This window comes from Hippichthys cyanospilos, chromosome 20, assembly GCF_059441005.1.
Source record: "Hippichthys cyanospilos isolate Australia breed blue-spotted pipefish chromosome 20, RoL_Hcya_1.0, whole genome shotgun sequence".
NCBI classification, from domain to species: domain Eukaryota; kingdom Metazoa; phylum Chordata; class Actinopteri; order Syngnathiformes; family Syngnathidae; genus Hippichthys; species Hippichthys cyanospilos.
The window spans coordinates 512,479-530,000 of NC_142388.1; the positions used below are offsets into that span (position 1 = coordinate 512,479).

At 51.3% G+C, this 17,522-nt stretch overlaps 1 protein-coding gene across 2 annotated transcripts in view; it reads right to left on the reverse strand.

Annotated features, from left to right (window-relative positions):
• Positions 1-5,727: 5,727 nt before the first annotated feature.
• LOC148406787 (steroid hormone receptor ERR2-like) overlaps positions 5,728-17,522 on the reverse strand; it is a 55,827-nt gene continuing 44,032 nt past the window's right edge. For both annotated transcript variants that reach the window (XM_088403245.1, XM_088403246.1), the window contains 6 exons: positions 16,049-16,434; positions 15,137-15,253; positions 13,798-13,908; positions 13,091-13,252; positions 10,812-11,081; positions 5,728-6,886 (listed from right to left, as the gene is read on the reverse strand). In XM_088403245.1, the coding sequence (XP_088259371.1) occupies positions 6,642-6,886; positions 10,812-11,081; positions 13,091-13,252; positions 13,798-13,908; positions 15,137-15,253; positions 16,049-16,434 (1,291 nt within the window). In that variant the 3' untranslated portion in view covers positions 5,728-6,641. The remainder of the gene's footprint in view (positions 6,887-10,811; positions 11,082-13,090; positions 13,253-13,797; positions 13,909-15,136; positions 15,254-16,048; positions 16,435-17,522) is intronic.

Genomic DNA, 17,522 nt, shown 5'->3' on the forward strand with positions numbered 1-17,522 from the left:
TGAAGGCCCGACGACATTCGAGAAGTTCGTTTTGGCGGCCGGGGCGGCTCCGGGTCGGGGGAGAAGGCCGGCGCCGGATCCGTTCGGAGCGCGGGTGACGCTGGCCCGACAGGACGGAGCGCGTCAAAGGACGGCAAAGGACGGAGCGCGTCAAAGGGCGTCGCACAAAGTGCTGCGTCAGCATCTTCATGAAAAATGAGTACCACGGAACGTTAAATGTTCAAACAAAACCGTTTTTCGACACCTACGCTGCACTTTGGCGCTTAGGTTTTAGGGCCGTCCCGATCGGTAATCGATATCAGTCCGATATCGGCCCCAAAGAAAACTATCAGATGGTATCGCTCAAACTCATTGGCGTTTGCGGGCCGCATCGAGGAAAATCCATTCCCGAGTGGGCCGGACCAATAAGGCGTCACAAGTGTCGAAATGTTGCCGAACACAAGAGTAGATGGATGAGAAAAGGCAAATTTCGCATTTTACCCCCAATGTTCTGAAACGGAACGCGCCTTTCGAAATCCAAGCCCATGAGTTGACCTGCTCCGATTGATTAATCATCCTAATTTGTAGGAATTAGCGAGAGTCCGGAAGGTGGGGACGATGAGGTGAATGCAACGGGTCCGCTTTTTGCCAGCGCCGACAAAGCAACGGAAAAAGCGTTATGACAAAACTGGCACTCAAGCTTTGCCGGCTAATTGAATGTCTGCTTTTATTAATGACAAGCTTTGTACAAAAAAAAGACCTTGAGCGCCAAGGGACGGATGGAGGGGAATATTAATTGATTCCTCAAAGTGCTCCAAATTAAAGGCGGGAGCAGCCCACGCAAAGGTCTCCAATTTCAATCTGCTGTGTGGTTTCCGATAAACAGCGGGCCGGACCGGACCGGACCGGACCGGACCCGGGATTCAGTGGTTCTTGAATGGCAAGCTGAGAGGCCGCCCTTTTTCAGACTGAAACAATAGCCGCTAAAAGTGCCGTCGAATCCCAGGTGAGACGCCGACCCTTAAAACGGGCTCTCAAGACGGAGAACTGGACGTGTCCCACAAGGTAATTGCCGGTCATGAGGCCCGGGCCTGCTAATTGGATCAAAGACGGGAGGTCAGGTTTGGTGCCTTCTTCCCCGGCGCTTTGCAACTTTTTCCACGTGCTCTTTGCTTTAATAAGGACGGCGAGATGAAGCAAATGTCACACGCTGCGGCGTCATCCTTCAACGTCCGCGAGGATGAATTGACGGACATTCAAAGTTTGCGCCAACGCCAGCTGACGAAGCAACTTTTCGGGTACGTGGGGCAAAAGACTCGCGCGCCCGATTAATTGGCCAGCGCGAACGCTATAGCGGCCTCCGGGGAACAACCACAAACCGAAAAAAAGGGCCCTGCGCGGTTGTTAGACTCGTGTTCAGGGCTGGACCGAAAAAAACCCCACAAAACAAGCGACCTAAGCCACTGCTGATCACTATAAAAAATGGATTAACTCATCCAATGCCAAATTAAATACTTGGGTAATTAGGTAACAGGAGTAATCAACTACTTTAGGTTATTGAGTACCAAAACAATCAATTTCTTTCGGCCACTAATTAAGAACTACAATAATCGATGACTCTAGCTTACTAAGTACCCCGAAAAACAATTAGTCATTGATTCACAAAGTCATCCGTTGCTTAAGGTAATAATGTACTGAAATCAATGTAGGTGATTAAGTGCAAAGAAACATATTACTTTAGGAGATTAAATACTAAAGTCATTCATGACTTTAGGTAAGGGACTTTAGGAACTAAAGTATTGAACTACTCTAGTACTTAATGAGCTCAAAGAATTGATTAGCAGTTAATACATTTAGTTGTAGCCATCGAGGCAAATATTCTGTACCGAGGATTGGGGGTCTGGACTTTTGAACATACTGTACGTAGTTTCTGCAAAAACGGGAATACTTTAAAGTGCGCATCAGAGAATACGATATAATTAAATATTTTAGAGGAAAAGACCAGCATGGAAAACGACCAAATGAAAAACCATAAGTCCTTCCTCCTTGTATTGGCATAAAGCAATTTTTCAGAGGGGTTAGTATTGAACCTTGTGGAACACCACTTGCCTTTCAATTGAACTCCACAGAGTGGACTAACTATCAAACCCAGTGGAAGGCTACCAGCCTTTAAATTGTTTGTAAAAAATACATTTCTAATTGAAACGCAGAGGTAAATTTGAAGAATTTACAAGGCGATCAAGTTATTTTATTTTTTCGGCCCCCCCCCCCCCACTAGCCCGCCGGGCGTGCGCCCCGAGCGGCAGGCCATGTTGCGTTCGGAGGAGGAAGTTTGACACTGGTTTGCAAAACCTCTCATCGGCGCGCCCTGAATCGAATCTGGATGAGCCAAGCGAAGCTCATTGCTGCAAACTGCGGCGGCGCACGCGGCTGCGGGGATCCCCAGGCCGGCAGGCGGGCGGGCGGGCGGGCGGGCGGGCGGGCCCGCCCCCCTTGGGGTTCCCGCAGCTCGGCGCGCCCCCAATTACCCTGCCGGCTCCACACGTGCAACATCATTAATAAGAGGCGCTAATAATGGCGCCGGCGACCGAGCTTTGACTAATTACAGTAATTGTATCCGAGTCACGCTCATTAAATATGAAAATTGTGTCTGCGTGAAACAAATGGCTTCCCGCCATCCCGCCTGTGTGAAAAAAATGAGGGAGCCGCCTCTCCTTGCGCAACCCAGCCTGTTTGTTATCGCCGGCCGGCCCACCCGCTCCAACGCGGGAATGCATCAAATTGCATCCATCAAAGGCCCCAAAATGCACACCTGCGCGTCAAAACGCGGCCACGCCACTGCCAGATCTTCCTCAAAAAGCGTTCAATTAAAAAGAAAGGAACCATGTTCGAAGTCGGCGTTTATAGGACGCACCCATACTTTCTTATATTTGGGGAATTCTGGCGACGGTAGAGTTGCTGTTGTAAAATAGCTGTCATTTTTCTTGGCTATTGGAGGAGCGATCAGAATCCCAAGTCAGAAAATCTCGGTACTCGCCGCGGTCTCCTGGGCTTAAGGCGGTTGTCGGGACCAGACCAGACTTGTCTCGGGGGACCCCCCCCAGCGCTCCGTTTTCAAAAGCCCGCGATGCAAATGAGACACCTCCCTTTCTCCAAAGTGTGTCACGCTCTTGTTTTGCCAAAGCCCCGCTTTTCCACGCAAGCGCTGCTCACGTAAAACCGGGAGAATCACGGGGTGCTCACAAGCTAATGCTCCATGACGTTGCAACCTGTGGCGGATCTGCATTTTTTTTTTTTTAATGAGACACCTGGGGCGATCTCCACCAATAATTTCAGCTAGGCTTTCAACCAGGCATGTTACTGCTGTGCTGGTGCAGTATTCAAACAGTCGTCGCCGCTCTTATAATGAACCAGGCTGTTTGAAAATAGTGTTTTAAATAAAAACAACAATGGGAAAAACTTCCATTTACCATCCAAAGTCAGAATCCAAAGTCTATTGTTTTCCTTCTAGGAATGTTCTAGATCACCTTAAAAATACTTCCACGTATCATCTTTGCGCGTAAACATCTGATGTTACAACCCGCAGCTACGATCCAGCGCGACATGACAAAAAATCGATTTTCCGTTCAATTCTCGTTGGCGCCTTATAGTGGGAAATTGCCGCAATTTACCTGAACTTTCGACGTGCCGCCTGCAGAGGGCGCCCCCTTCATTGCCGAAAGTCTTTTCCATCGGAGCCGTCCGTCACGCATCCGGGGGAAAGGCACCCCGACCTGTCCTTGAGCCTGCCGGCGGAGGAAAATAAATAAATAGCAAAAGAGTAGATTCAGCACGTGTGCGGCGCTGGACGCGGAAGCCATAAATCACGGCCCGCTTCAATTTCCCGGGGAGGCATATTGATGGTTACCTATCTCCTCCGCTCGCGTCCGCTCCGGCTAAGACCGACTGACACTTTACAAGCGCTTTTCGGAGGACGGGCTCGCTGAATGATGACCCCCCCCTCCCGAGACAGGAGGCGACACCATCTTGACAGCGCACCGTTGTCGTGACCCCCCCCCCCCCAGCTAGGTAGCAGAGGTTCGAGAGGAGAGCGTGACAGGGCTGGGTGAGCGCGCGGCCACCTGAAACAAATTTGGTTAACGTCACGCATGAGAAAGACACTTGGACCCCTCATTTTAAAGGGAATGACCCTAATTCCCCAAATATAAGACACACTTTTTTTCCCATAAATGAAGGCCAAATGTATGGGCGTGTCCTATAAGGGGGTAACTTAAATATTCGATTTCTTTGTTATTATTCAACTCCATTTGAGGAAGATTGATCCGTCAGCCGCAAAAGGCGACGTTAGCTGAGGTTCTTACGGCATCATTTTCAAGAAAAGAAGTGAGCAGACTGAACCATCGCCCGAGTCCCTCCTCGTTCACACGCACAACGTTCTGATGTCTCCAGAAGACCCCCTAGATGTGGGCTATAGAAATAAACCTGACTTGATTTGACGACATTTGCAGTTAGACCGGAAGGACATCTGGGAAGGTGCGGGTTCCTGTCCACTCTCCTCGCGAGAAAAAGCTAGTTGTCTTCCTTCCTGTTTGTTGTTGTTGTTTTTTTTTAATGTTCAAGGTTGTCTGAATCGAACGGCGACGGCATCTTGGTTTTTAATAGGAGCGCTCCGACTAAATAGAAGCCCGCACCGAAGTGACAACTGCGGCCGGATTGCCAGAGTGAAGCGCGAACACGCAAATACGCAGACGCACCCGCACGCAAACCTGGCCCGGTCCCTTTCCCCGAGCGGCTTCCTCCTCGTTTTATGGAAATCAGCACAAACGAGACGGGCCAAACGCAGCTTCCTTCTCCCCTGCGAAAAAATGTACCACTCAGTTCACGCACATGATGTCAGTGGATTTCTGTGGCAGCCCATCCCAGGGGACCCGCGTGGCCCGCTTACAACACCCCCAAGCACAAAAAACAAAACAAAAACATCAATGAAGCAAGGTAAAGCCACAGCACCAAAAAGTGTCAAAGTAGAAAAAGACCAGCGGGCCTTTATGACAATCGAACCAAATAAATGTTATATTGCTTCCGTGGCGATATTACGTCAGCGCAACAAAGTAGTGGATCGTTAGATTTCGAATGACGAGTCAAGAATCATTTCTTCTATTTGTAACTTAGTTGCAGCGTTATTTAAACGCATATGAGGGGCTTTTGCAGGGGCAAAAATATGATACGTGGGGCTGCATCTGGCTCCCTTTTCTCACCTTAAAAGGTAAATTGATTTGGTTTTTTTCTTTCTTTTATTATCTCTATTATATTCTATAATCACTACCGTCGAAATTCTGTATGGGCCTTTTTGAAAATGGGATCTTCTTCATCCGCGACACGTCGGCCACGAGAGACTTCATTCCGCTCATAAACAAGGTCAAGTGAGCCCGGGTGCCAGATAACGCTTTCCAGAAACAAATTAAAAAAAAAAAAAAAGGCGCTCCTGCTTCTTCTTCTACATCCAATTAATCGGAATTGTCGCCAATGACGAAAACCTCACGAGAAAGGGAGTCGTTAAAAGTGGGTTCCTGGGGGGGGCACCAAGGCCAGCCACGGTCCTTGCAAACCTGGAGCGCAGCGCCACCTTCTGGGGCGTGCTTTAAAAAATGTCGCTTTAAAAAAATACAAATCCTCCCCTTCCCAGGCAAATTCCAACGCTTGCTTTGTAAAAACAAAGTCAGGAAGAACATTTCTTATGACATCGGGACACAAGAAGTGTCTTTATTGCAGAGCTACCAGGTCACATTAACGGGGCGTCAGTAGATCGGATTGAGGCGACATCTGAACTCCCGAGATACACCTTTGGGGCTTTGATGGGCCTCGCAACATACGTGATGATGATGCTTATTGCACATGGATGGGCCCCGCAGGCTCCACTTTCAAAAAGTGGCCCGTCACGCATTTTCTCCTCACAAGCTCGCTCCAAATTTTACACGCAACACCCCGTATTTCTTTTGCAAATTTAGGGGGAAAAAAGCCCTTCACTCACACACAAGCACACACTCATTCACACAGACGTACACCCCCACTTTCACACACTCTCTCGCTCTTTTGCCCCAAGTGATGACAATCGTGTTGGATCTCGTTTGTCGGGTCGTTTTGATACCGTACCATTTGATACCGTAGAATTGGAATAGGACAAAATCTCTCTCTCTCACACACACACACTGTATTGCTAGCTAGTCCATCGGGGTGCTGTGCATCAAATTTTAAGGGGGGGAAGAAATAATTTTATTCGGGAATGAGATTTAAAGAAAAGGAAAGAAAAAAATTCGGGCAACACCTGGCAGATGAACGGGACAGTGCAATTTCCACAGGGAAGGCGAGACAAGTATTAGACAGTAGAGCACGCGGACTATTGCTGAGATTCCAAAATAGGAAAGAAAAAGACATTTTTTGTGTGCGCGTGGGGGGGTGGGGTGGGGGGCGCTTCTAACAAGACCTCACCGGAGTCCTTTCTGTACATGTGATATATACACATCCCAGGAGGAAAAAGCTTGTCCTGTCGGGCCCGAGGCGTCGGCGGGAGCCGCCCGCGCTCCCCGCCCGCGCTCCCCGCCCGCGCTCCCCGCCCGCGCTCCCCGCCCGCGCTCCCCGCCGCTCCCCTCCCTTCCCGGCCGCCGTCAAGCCTTGGCCTCCAGCATCTCCAGGAAGAGTTTGTGCATGGGCACCTTGCCCTGCATCTTGACGCTGTAGAAGTGCTGCAGCGCCTTGGCGGCCGTCTGGCGCAGCAGCGGCAGCGTCATCAGCAGCTTGCCCGCCCGCCGCGGGTCCTCCGGGTGCCGGCAGCCCTCAAAGTCCTGCAGGGCCTCGTGGAGGGAATCCTGCAGCCGCTGGACCGCCTCCAGGTTCTCTATGTGCATGGAGTCTGAGGTGGGAGGGGTGGCGGAGGGGAGGGGGGGCGGGACAAAGGGCAAGTTACACGAGGCGCGCACCCGCCACTTGCTGGCGGCTGACGAGGCTCCTCCTCGGGAGAGCGGGACCGGCCCAAAGACTTATTCCTCCGAGCAATGCCGCGCGCGTGCGCTCCCTGCATTCGCCAGCGCCGCTCGGGCTGGACGCCGGCCGTCGTTTCCGTAGCGGCGGTGGAAAAAGAATCCACGTACGCTTTTTGAAAATTCCATTTCCAGTGCCAACAATACAGTGGACCGGAATGCCTTTCTTGACGACGGAGAGCCGGCAGACAACAAAATTAGGAGTGCTGCTTCCACCGGTGCGTAGCAAATAAATACCGACACTAGGTAGAATAGGAGAATAAAAAGCGCGGTGCGATTGTTATTTTCTGCTTCTGTTTTTCTGGTATCTAGAGCAAAAATTGTCGGCTTTTTTTTAAGCGCGTTTGAGGTTGTTACGGCATTCATTTCAATAAAAGAAAGGGGCGGACCGAGCCGACGTCGGAGTGCGTCCTCCTTCACGCGCGGTAATGTTACGAAAACCCAGAGGCTCGTGTCCAAGTTAGGATGGAGCCGTGTGCGCCGGTTAGAGAAGATGAAAAGGTGATCCATTTGACTCATTGATTAAGTGCGGTCTTTTGGCATATATGCACAATTATAAACTTGGCCAAACAGGGACGCTGCGCAACGTTCCGACAGCCTAATAAAGGGTTAATGGGAAAATGATTTCACAGACCCCCTGCAGTCAGGCCACGGACCCCCTGCTTTAGATGACACTCTTGGTTAAAAGCAGCGATCCTCTCAAGTATTTGACACAGGCACCACGACCTCATCGCAGCGTGGAACGCCATGTTCTTGGGAAAGATGATAGCAGCGATTACGCGGACTGATAGTGTAAGGACTCGTATCTACATCCGCCACCATCACAAGCGGACAACCTCGCTGCCATAATGTCTCCTCTAACCTTGGAAGGCGGCGAGTGGTTTTGCAACTAGGGCCGACCCCAACGGGTGAAAGAGGGGCGGACAGAAAGTGAAAACGGAACGGCGGAAGATCTGTAAAGGCGTCCACCCTCCTCGTGAGTAAAAGCGAGGTGTCTTCCTTCCGACTGGCTGTTTATGAAACGGTCTAGGTCGCCTCAAGCTGACGGATACTAAAGGCAAACATGTGGTAAAAACATGAGCCCACGAGGAGACGGAGTGGGAACACGCCGGGCTAATTACGTTCCAAACTGACTGATGAAGTCTCTTTTACCAGTCGCCTTCTGTGTAAATTACCTTTCTATCTTGGGAAATTAACTGGGCTATGCGGACCGCACATGTGTCGGCGCGCTCTTCGTCGGAAACCTTCATGTTAATACTCCTCTGATCCCCGTTTGCCGGCCCGCGCGTGCGTGTGCGTGTGCGTGTGTGGAGCGGGAGGCTCGGCTCGGGGCGGAATACAAAGCTAACTTTGAAGGAACAATTTCCGAGTAATCCGTCAGCGGCCCGCCGTCGATCCGGTCGATACGCCGCTAATTGCCAGATCAATGGCCGTGAATTTCCTCAGCTGTCGCGCACACTCTCCCGCGCGAGGGGGAACCCGCAAAGGCCCGCCAGAAAGATTAGGTGGGCCGCCTTCAAACGGGCCATTGCCGCCCCGGTCAACTCTGGCTTCCTCTCTCGCGTTTCTCCCGTTGCCGCCGCTTCCCACTCCCCCGCGTGCCGCAACTAGCAACAATGCTATGCTAAGGGTCGCTATGCTAACATGCCATTCCCAGGGAACTGAAGCCGCCGAGGCAGGTCGCGAAGGAATTTACCTCGCGAGCTCTGTCGTCAGATGTTTTTCCAAAAATGCTAACGTGCTAACGTCGGCTTTGCTACCGACTGGTCAAGAGATTAGCAGAGTAAAGTTGATATGCCACACTAACGTCATGTAGTCACGTACGAGTTCGAATGAGAAACCAACAAATGCTAACACGCCAACAGAAAAAATGAGCTGAAATTTTTCAATAAATGAAAAACTTCTTGACGATTAACAGTGGTGTACTATACTGGACAATTTTAAAAAAGAATAATGAATTTGAAGTTGCTATTTCAAAGTTATATAAATATATACCATGATTTTATCTAGCGGATGCATAGCGCAACCCCAGCCACGACTGTAGCTTCTATTCTTTGCACCCTATAATGCAGTGCGCAATACGGATGAAAACAGCATTTCTTCTTCTTTTCTGATTCTCCAATAATAAAGTTTGACTGACTTATCTGATTGTTTTGTTGTTCCATCTACTGCATGCATAATGCAAGCCCGGCCACTACTCTAGCTTCTTCTCCATGCGCCTTATAACGCGGCGCATTCATTGAAAGGGCGCCTTATGATCCGGTGGACCGTGCGGAAAATACGGTAAGCGTTCCATAGTAGGGTTGGGTTACGTTACAGAGTATGGCAACTTAACCAAACAAAGGAAAGAAAAACAGGCCGAAATACGAAACAGCTGCCACGCTAACATCCGGCATGACGGCGATCCGAGCAGAAAAAGCGCTGAGGCCGACGGTCGGCTGCGCGCTCAGCACTTTTTGCCGTTTCTCAGTCGGGCGGGAGAAAGGAGCGCGTCGTCGTCGTCGTCACGATCGATCGGCCGCCGCGCCGAGTGAAAAGCAAAGCGTCGACGCCAGCGGCGGCCATTCTGCTCCACTTAACGCATTTTATTGACGGGCCCCGTTTTCCTAATGAAACGGCAAACATATGCGGGCCGGCCCGTGACAGCCGCTCTCGCCGAGACGGAAAGAAGCAGACGCGGCGGCCGGACGGCCTTAAATTAAAAGCGGCCCCCTCCCTTCCCCGTCGACCTTTTTGTCCCGTCTTATCTCGGTACCCTTCAGCGAGGCCACGCCGCAGACAGTTTGAGTTTTCATTTCTTTCTTTGCTTTAATTGGTCACCGACTTGCTCTAGATTTCCAGAGCGATAGCTAACGTAGCGCGCCGTAAAGTATATTTTGCTTATGCTACGAACTCATTATTGATACGGCGATCGACGAAACGGCCTGAATCACCGTCCGCGTTTAAGTCCATTGAATTGTATTGAAAGGACAACAGAAAGGAAAAAGGGAAAACCTCGTGGAAATCGGGACATACGCGCGGCAATACATCGCATGGAACGTAATGACGTTTACATGAATTCATTAACGACGCGAGACGTCGAAAGTCAAAGATCCGTTTGAAGTGCGCCGACACTCAATGTGTTTATTTGATTTGATCACCTGACATGATAGCTGTAGCGGTGCTCTCGTTCGCCTGCGTCCTAGATGCATGGTTTTTGACATAAATTCAGACCATTGCGTGGTTTTTTTTTTAATCGTTGTCCATTCACTCTTTTATCCTGCAAAACCTGACCACTTATAAACATTTTCTACAATTTTGTCCACAACGTTTGTTTTTGATCTTTTAGGCCGCCTCTCATTTTCGTTACCGTGACATTTCGTCCGCGGGACCCGCGGAACAATGCCTGCTAAAAAAAATGCCTGCTAAAAAAAATGCCTCCTAAAAAGTCTTATCACTACGCCCGAAACAACATCGAAAAAAGTCAAATAATTGAGCCAGAAAGTAAAAAGCGAAACCGAAACGCTTCGGAAGATCGACGAGAGGAACAAAACCGGCATGTCGACCGGTGGGCCGCAATCGGTCCCCGGGCCATAGTTTGGACAACCCCGCCGCAGAGCCAAAAAAAACGACCGCCAGACGAAGCCACTCTGCGAACCGTAACGGGAAGTGACGGAAGCAGAAAAACGCTTTTTTTGCTTTGTTTCGTTTTCAATTTGAAAGACGCAAGCGCGTCGCACGGAAGCAAACGAAAGGTTCGAAGCCCGTCACAGAACGCGGGCGCAAAGGAATAGAGAAGAGGAGAAAGCGGACACTGACCCGAGTTGGCCAGCGCGATGGCCTTGAGCGTGACGAACTCCTCCTTGTCCACGCGAAGCTTCTTGAAGCGGCGCAGCAGCGGCAGGAGAGCCGCGTGCAGGTCCAGCAGGCCCGAGGCGCGGGCCTGCTCCTCGTCCAGCGCGTAGTCCTCGGCGTAAACGATCTCCCGCTCGCAGGGCAGCGAGCGGAACACCATGCTCAGCACCAGGATCTCCATCCAGGCGCTCTGCAGGAGGCTCATCTGGTCGGCCAGCGCCAGGCTGGAGAAGCCTGGACCGAAAAAGAAAAAGAAAAAAAGGACGACTGTGGACTTCCGGGACCTGGATGCTCATCGTCATGACAAAAGTCGTCATATATTTAAATTTTAATGGAAGAACATTGAATTTGGAGCTGACTTTGGGTGATGGGTGGTGCTGTCGGGACGCTTTAAGAGCTTGGGGACGGCCGTCAAGTCACCCGATTAAAAAAAAAAAAAAAAAAAAAAAGGTAAGAAAGCAAGCACAATAGCCCTGGCTCCCATCTGATGAACAGCAGGCTGATTGGATGGCTGATTGTGGCTTAAATAGGAGGACCAACGCCGTGCTTCTTATCAAGCAAATAGAGAAATTGGGGGTGGGGGGTGGGGGCATTGATTAGCAGATTGTAATCAGTCCAGCAGATGCGAAAGGGCCATCGATCCCGGCCAGCCCGACATCTGACAAACAGACGGCTGATGGAGGACATCCGCCGCGCCGTTAGCTTGGGGGCCGGGGAGCGAGGGGGGCGATGTAAATACTGTACTGCGGGCCAGGTCGGGGATTCGACACTTGAGCCCCAAAAGACAGCTTCGCAAGAAAACAAAAGCCTCGGCGAGGGGCCGCAAAAGCTCCAAGTTACCAAAGTATCCGTTTGGAGTTTGAACTGCTATTTCAATCGCCACCGGGGGGCACCCTCCAAACTGGTGATTGCCAACGGGCGTGTTACTGTTGTGTTGGTGCGGTATTCTAAAATATGCGCTTCCTAGATGTTATTTCTCCAAAAGAATATGGCAGAAGGGACATTGAAAGTGTCCTTTAAGTAACCCCGGTCACGCAGCTCCTTTTCTTTCGGTTTGGTGAAGGGACGCAATTGGGGCCTGCTTTACCGGGGGAGGGGAGGGGGGGGGGGGGGGTGTCTGCCACCCCTCCCCGAAGCGGGAGGCGCGTCGCCCAGAGGTGCTCAAGTGAAGTGTTGCGGAGAAACGCGGCATGATGGAATATCAATATTTGCGCTAACTGATTTCATGCTAATTTGACCAAACGCCACAAGCCGCGCGCACCCTAACCTCCTTTCAATGTTTGGCTGCCGTGTTGTTTTTTCCCCTTCAGTGGCCCCTTGCAGCCCCAAGTATGAAGTCAAAAATGACTCCTGGCAGAAAATACACATAGTAAATAGATCTCAGAAATAAGCACCGACGTCCGAGTCCGTCCCCGTTCACACGCAGGAATATTGTGAAAACCCAGAGGATCGTGCTTTGCTATTGTTTTGACATTGTTGCCAAAGTGTTGGTGTGTCTTAGAATTGTCAAAATTGAGGGTGCGCCTCATATCTGGGGAACTGCGGGAAAACTCCCTTGGATTTTTTGTTAGCGTTTATAGATGGCACCCATAGTTATGGGGGGAAGGTCTCCATCTTGTATTTGGGGAATTAAGATACCATTAAGCAAGAAGAGTGGAAACCTTTTCGTCGGAAACTTCTGACGAGAAATTCTTTCAAAGCGAGGCAGTGAGCAAAAGCAGAAGGGAAAGGCGGCGCGCGTGACGGAGCGGCGGGGAGACGGGCGGCCGGGCCGCTGGCAAAACAGACAGCGCTTGGCCCGATTCATTTGCCGTCATTGCGGGCCTCCAAAGGGCCCTAATGGGCCCAATAAAAGCGGCCTGGCGATAATGAGACGAGGGGACCCGCCGGCAGAGGGGGGAGGGGCTCTGGCTCCAAAGACGAGGAGGAATCGCAATAATATCTAATCGGTTATCGATTAGTCGGTTGACTTTTGAAGTCTGAATGAATAAAGTGTGCAAAATGGAGCGAGTGCAAAAATGTACAACAATACAACCCGGGGGTTATACAGGGGCGGCAAACCAAATCCATTCCCAATTGGGCCAGAACAAGAAAATCCCGGTTTGTATTTGTACAACTTGAAAACGACTTCAAATGTATCATTCTTTTCTGTCTTTTATACTCGACGTGACAAAATCATCTGGCGGGACCGGCCTAAATGTCAACAGCTTATGAGGGCCGCATTTTGGAGCAGCCGCAGGTACCTGGGATATGCTTGGCCCAACCGATGATGACCACCAGCTCGCGATCGGCCAGATCGCACAAGGTGGTCAAGGCCTTGATGTCGCCGTCGGGCACGCCGGGGTCGGGCATGGCGTAGATTTTCTCCGGCTCCACCGCCAGCAGGTGCGACACGATCTTGGTCACTGCGCACACGCGGGACGGATCCATTTGGAACGCTGCTGCAATCCTCCCTCCGATTCACTCATTTCATTGACTTATTTTTATTGAATGATATTTAGATTGAGCATGTACGCATCGACGCTCATTTTACGGGCGGGAACTTACATGTGGCGTCCGCCATCATCTTCGTATCGCAACCACTTACTGGATATCATTTTTGGTAAAAAGCGACTTGTTACTTTGAGCGTTTAGCTTCAACGTGTCTGCTTTGTTCCTTTCTTCTGCTCCGCTTTTTACTTTCCGGCCCATACCTGATTGTGTATGTATTTATACACATTTTATTTAATGTTTCGTATTATCTATGAAAAGTGACATATGTCACTACACATCATTCCGTTTCGGAGATAACATCTGGGGCTGATATCATTAGCCTGTCTGTGGCATTTGACATTGTAGCTTAGCATTGAGTTATCAGACTTTTGTAACGCCCCCCTCCCAAAAAAAACCCATAACTATGTTCCGCAAATAAGAAGTTGACCAACAACAAAACAGAATAAGGTCAACTTACATGGTTTTTTGGCCGGCGGCGGGATGGCGAGACCGAGGTAGCCGCCGTTTTCCGAGTCCATTCTCCGTTTGTATTTCTGGCGACCTCCTCTCACCCTGTCTAGACGTACGCCTGCAAAACAAAACAAAAACAATCATCATGGGAACACAAGCTGAGAAATATAACAGAAAAAAACGCTAAACAAATGTTTTTTAATTCTAATGAATACCGTGAACCAGGGGCCCTCAACCTGCTGCATCGTCCTTCCTCACTACAAAACGTAGTATTAACAGCGGCCAGAGGCGGCGCCAAAAAACAAAGATCAAGCCAAACAAAACACAAATGAATCGATCGTTAAATGATAAACCGATTCAGCTTCAAAACATCATTATTTGGGGTGCTTCCCATGCGGCCCGGTACCAGTAGATCCATGAAGCGGTACCGGACCCGGAATGGCGGTTGGGGGCCTCTTCAGTAAACTGTGGCAGTCAGTAATACTACATCCAAGTATATGTTTTTTATACGCGTTTATAAGTCAATGGCTATATTTATTGCATTGCGCCGAATCCATCTTTCTCCTTTGACTAGGATTTTAGTTTTTGCGATTGTTTGAGCGTGCGGCTGTTGCTGACTTGCTGAGTGGAAAGGAGCCATGTGAGAATTGCCAGCAATTTGTCCGCATTCCTTCGCCGTTCCCCGGAACACAAAAAGGAAGGCGATTAGGATGCTCTTTCGTTTTCCTGACACCGACTATCCACTAACCTAATTAGGCGGCGGCGGCGGTGGCGGTGGCGGCGGCGGCGAGGGGCGGGGCCCCACGGGGGACCTCCTCGTTCCCAGCAAACACACTGACATCATTTTCTGCCTGGCAGATTGAAGCTAAATCCAGAAGGGCCCGCCGCCTAACGCGGCGATCAATACGCCGGGCAAATTGACTTCTTCTTCTTTGAAATCCGCCTGGATTTAATTAGGACGTTAAAGCCCATGTCAAAAAACAAAAAAAACAGAACGCTGACAGCATTCGCGTCTTGCGTTGAGGAGGGCGGAGTCAGGCGGAGTCAGCCGTTGCCACCCGCGACCGAGGAGCGGTCCGGCGGACGTCGACCCGCCGCCGCTCGGCGCGGTCGGGCGTGACCGCGTGCGGACACGCCCATTTCTGGACGTGCCAAAATCGGGGGGAGCGGGCCCACGTTCCGCGATGGCGAAGTCCCTTTCCACTCCGTTGGGCCAACAGCTATCGGATTACTTTGGATATAGGAAGCGTCAATTAAGGCGGCGCGCCATACACGGATGCGTCTTATATTTGGGGAATTACGGTAGTTGTCAAGCTAATGAGTGTCGACTTTTGCTTTTGTCTCACCTTCTTTCAACATGCCCACTTTGAGACACTTCATGAAGCGACACGCTTGGCACGACTTGCGTCTCCGTTTGGTGATCTCGCACTGGTTGCTGGCCGGGCAGCTGTACTCGATGTTGCCTGCCCACCAAAACAACTTTTGTCATTGGCCCGATCCGCACAGACAACAAATCAACAAGCTCTCCTTTACTCCGAGGCCGTTTCACACCCACGAAGGAAGTCGTAGCGGCGGCAAAATGACTTTGACACTCCTGTGATACAGCAAAGGCGTATGGCCGATTATGGGCAATTACGGTCATCGATTTGTGCGCCGTGATGCGTTACATTTCCATGGCGTTTGTAAAGCAAGAAAATGTTACAAGTGCTTGACGAAGCTCCATCGCGAGCGCCAAGCGCTTGGAAAAGAGGAGGTCACATTGCTTCCATCATTTTACGCTTATCAAAGAAAACATCTTGGTGCGCGCGGGCGGGCCTTTAAAAGCATTGGCTTGCGGTCGCAGCCTCTTAGTTAATCAGCTCTGGCGTCCACCTTGATTTCCTCAGAGGACATTTGGAGCACTTGAACAGGCCTCCCTTAACCCCTCTTCCTTTTCCTCGGATGCCTCGCATTATCCGCGCGCTCGGGCCGGACGCCCCCCCGTCCCCCCCGATCCTTCCTTAGCGTTCCGTCAGAGCCGTCTCCTTTCCGCGAGTGACCGGCGTCCCCTCTCTTTATTTAAAGGACGCCCCATCCGTCCCGCAACGCCGGCGCGCTCCCCGTTGGACTTTAGTCATTACAGCGGAATTATTACGAGGAAAAAACAAACAAACACAAATGTAAGAACGCGATACAAGAATGCGGACCGATGCCCATCCAGAAAGTAGCAGCGAAAAACCCCTGAGGACGCAGCGGGAAAAGTTTGGCGAGCGCTTCACCTTGTATGGTCCTTTTGAAGAAGGCCTTGCAGGCCTCGCAGGAGGCCACGCCGTAGTGGTAGCCCGAGGCCACGTCGCCGCACACCAGGCACAGGCGCTTGGGCGCCCCCCCCAGCGCGTAGCCCTCGCAGCCCAAGCCGGCGCCGTCCGCCCGGTAGAGGTCCGGCCCGAAGGCGGGCGGCGAGTCCGGGGCGCGGGGCCCGGCGCCGGGGCACGGGTAGCCGCCGCCGCCGCCGCCGCCGTCCGAGTTGGCGCCGGGGCTGTGGCGGCTGCCCGTGTCCACCAGGGACAGGGACGAGGAGGACGGGCTGGACGGTTCCGTCTTCACGTAGGACGCGCAGCCGGACGCCAGGTGCCGCTCCTCCGGCGCCATCCTGCTCAGCAGACTGAAAGGGGAAAGCGAAAAATTCGAGGAGCGGTTGTGGGAATCGGAGGCCTTATTTGAGGAGCCCTTTCCTACATTTGCCGTCGAGGTTGAGCTGAGGTTGTTGCCGCATTATTTACGGTATCGCTACGGCGCCCGGTATCAGATAAGTCCAGGGTTTCGGCGACCGTTCATAAAAAAACCACCAGAATTCTCGTCCGTGGCGCCGAAAGGGTTAAGCGTGCGTCCTACATTTGGGGAATTACGCTAAGCCTGTTTTGGGGAAAAGGAAATTCACGCGCACTTACTTTTGTGTTCAAGATACAGATCTCAGGAAAGGACGTCAGCGTTTGATTGGAGGAAAATGAGCCCATGCAAAGGTGGGATGCATACAGCGCCTGTTCAACGTCACATTCTTTTCCCACACGGATGACGTCCGCTCACCTGCGGGATGACAGCCGCGCCGGCGACAAATGCCCCCCCCCACCCCAAAGTCAAACGCGCCGCCCCAGATAAAAGCGCGAGCGCCGACTTAAGCCGTGGGAAGGCGCGGCGCCACGGGCGCGCCCGCGAGGGACACTTAGCGTATTGATTTCATAAATAAACAGAGTCGGCCATCGATCCCCGCTCATCTTATTCTGCATTTCAATTAGCGGCCGCGAGGCTAACCTCCAAGCGCCGCCGCCGTGGGCCCGGGAAAACGTTCGAGCGGCCCTCGCGTCAGCGCCGGGAAAACTTCTCACCTTAGCGAAAATAGACCTGAAAAATAAACCTTTTGACGGCCGGGAAATGAAATTGGACAGCTTGCTTGGGAAGGACTCGCCAAATTCCCTCCTCAAAACTCATCTCGGTGTCATCGGGCCGGTTTTGTGAAAACGCATCAAGAAGAAATAGACACCCCAAAAACCGTTTTCACGAAAACATCATCCATTAAAAAAATGAACGAATGAATAGCTGGAGACCCACCAAACAAAACATCGGCTAACATCATTGAAAACCATTTCAAACAAATGTGAAAGTAATATCAAAGATACGTTATTTTGACCCGCTTGATTTTCGCCCGAGGGGCACGCTTCATCCCGCGAGACCCGGACCGCGCGCTTCCCGCTC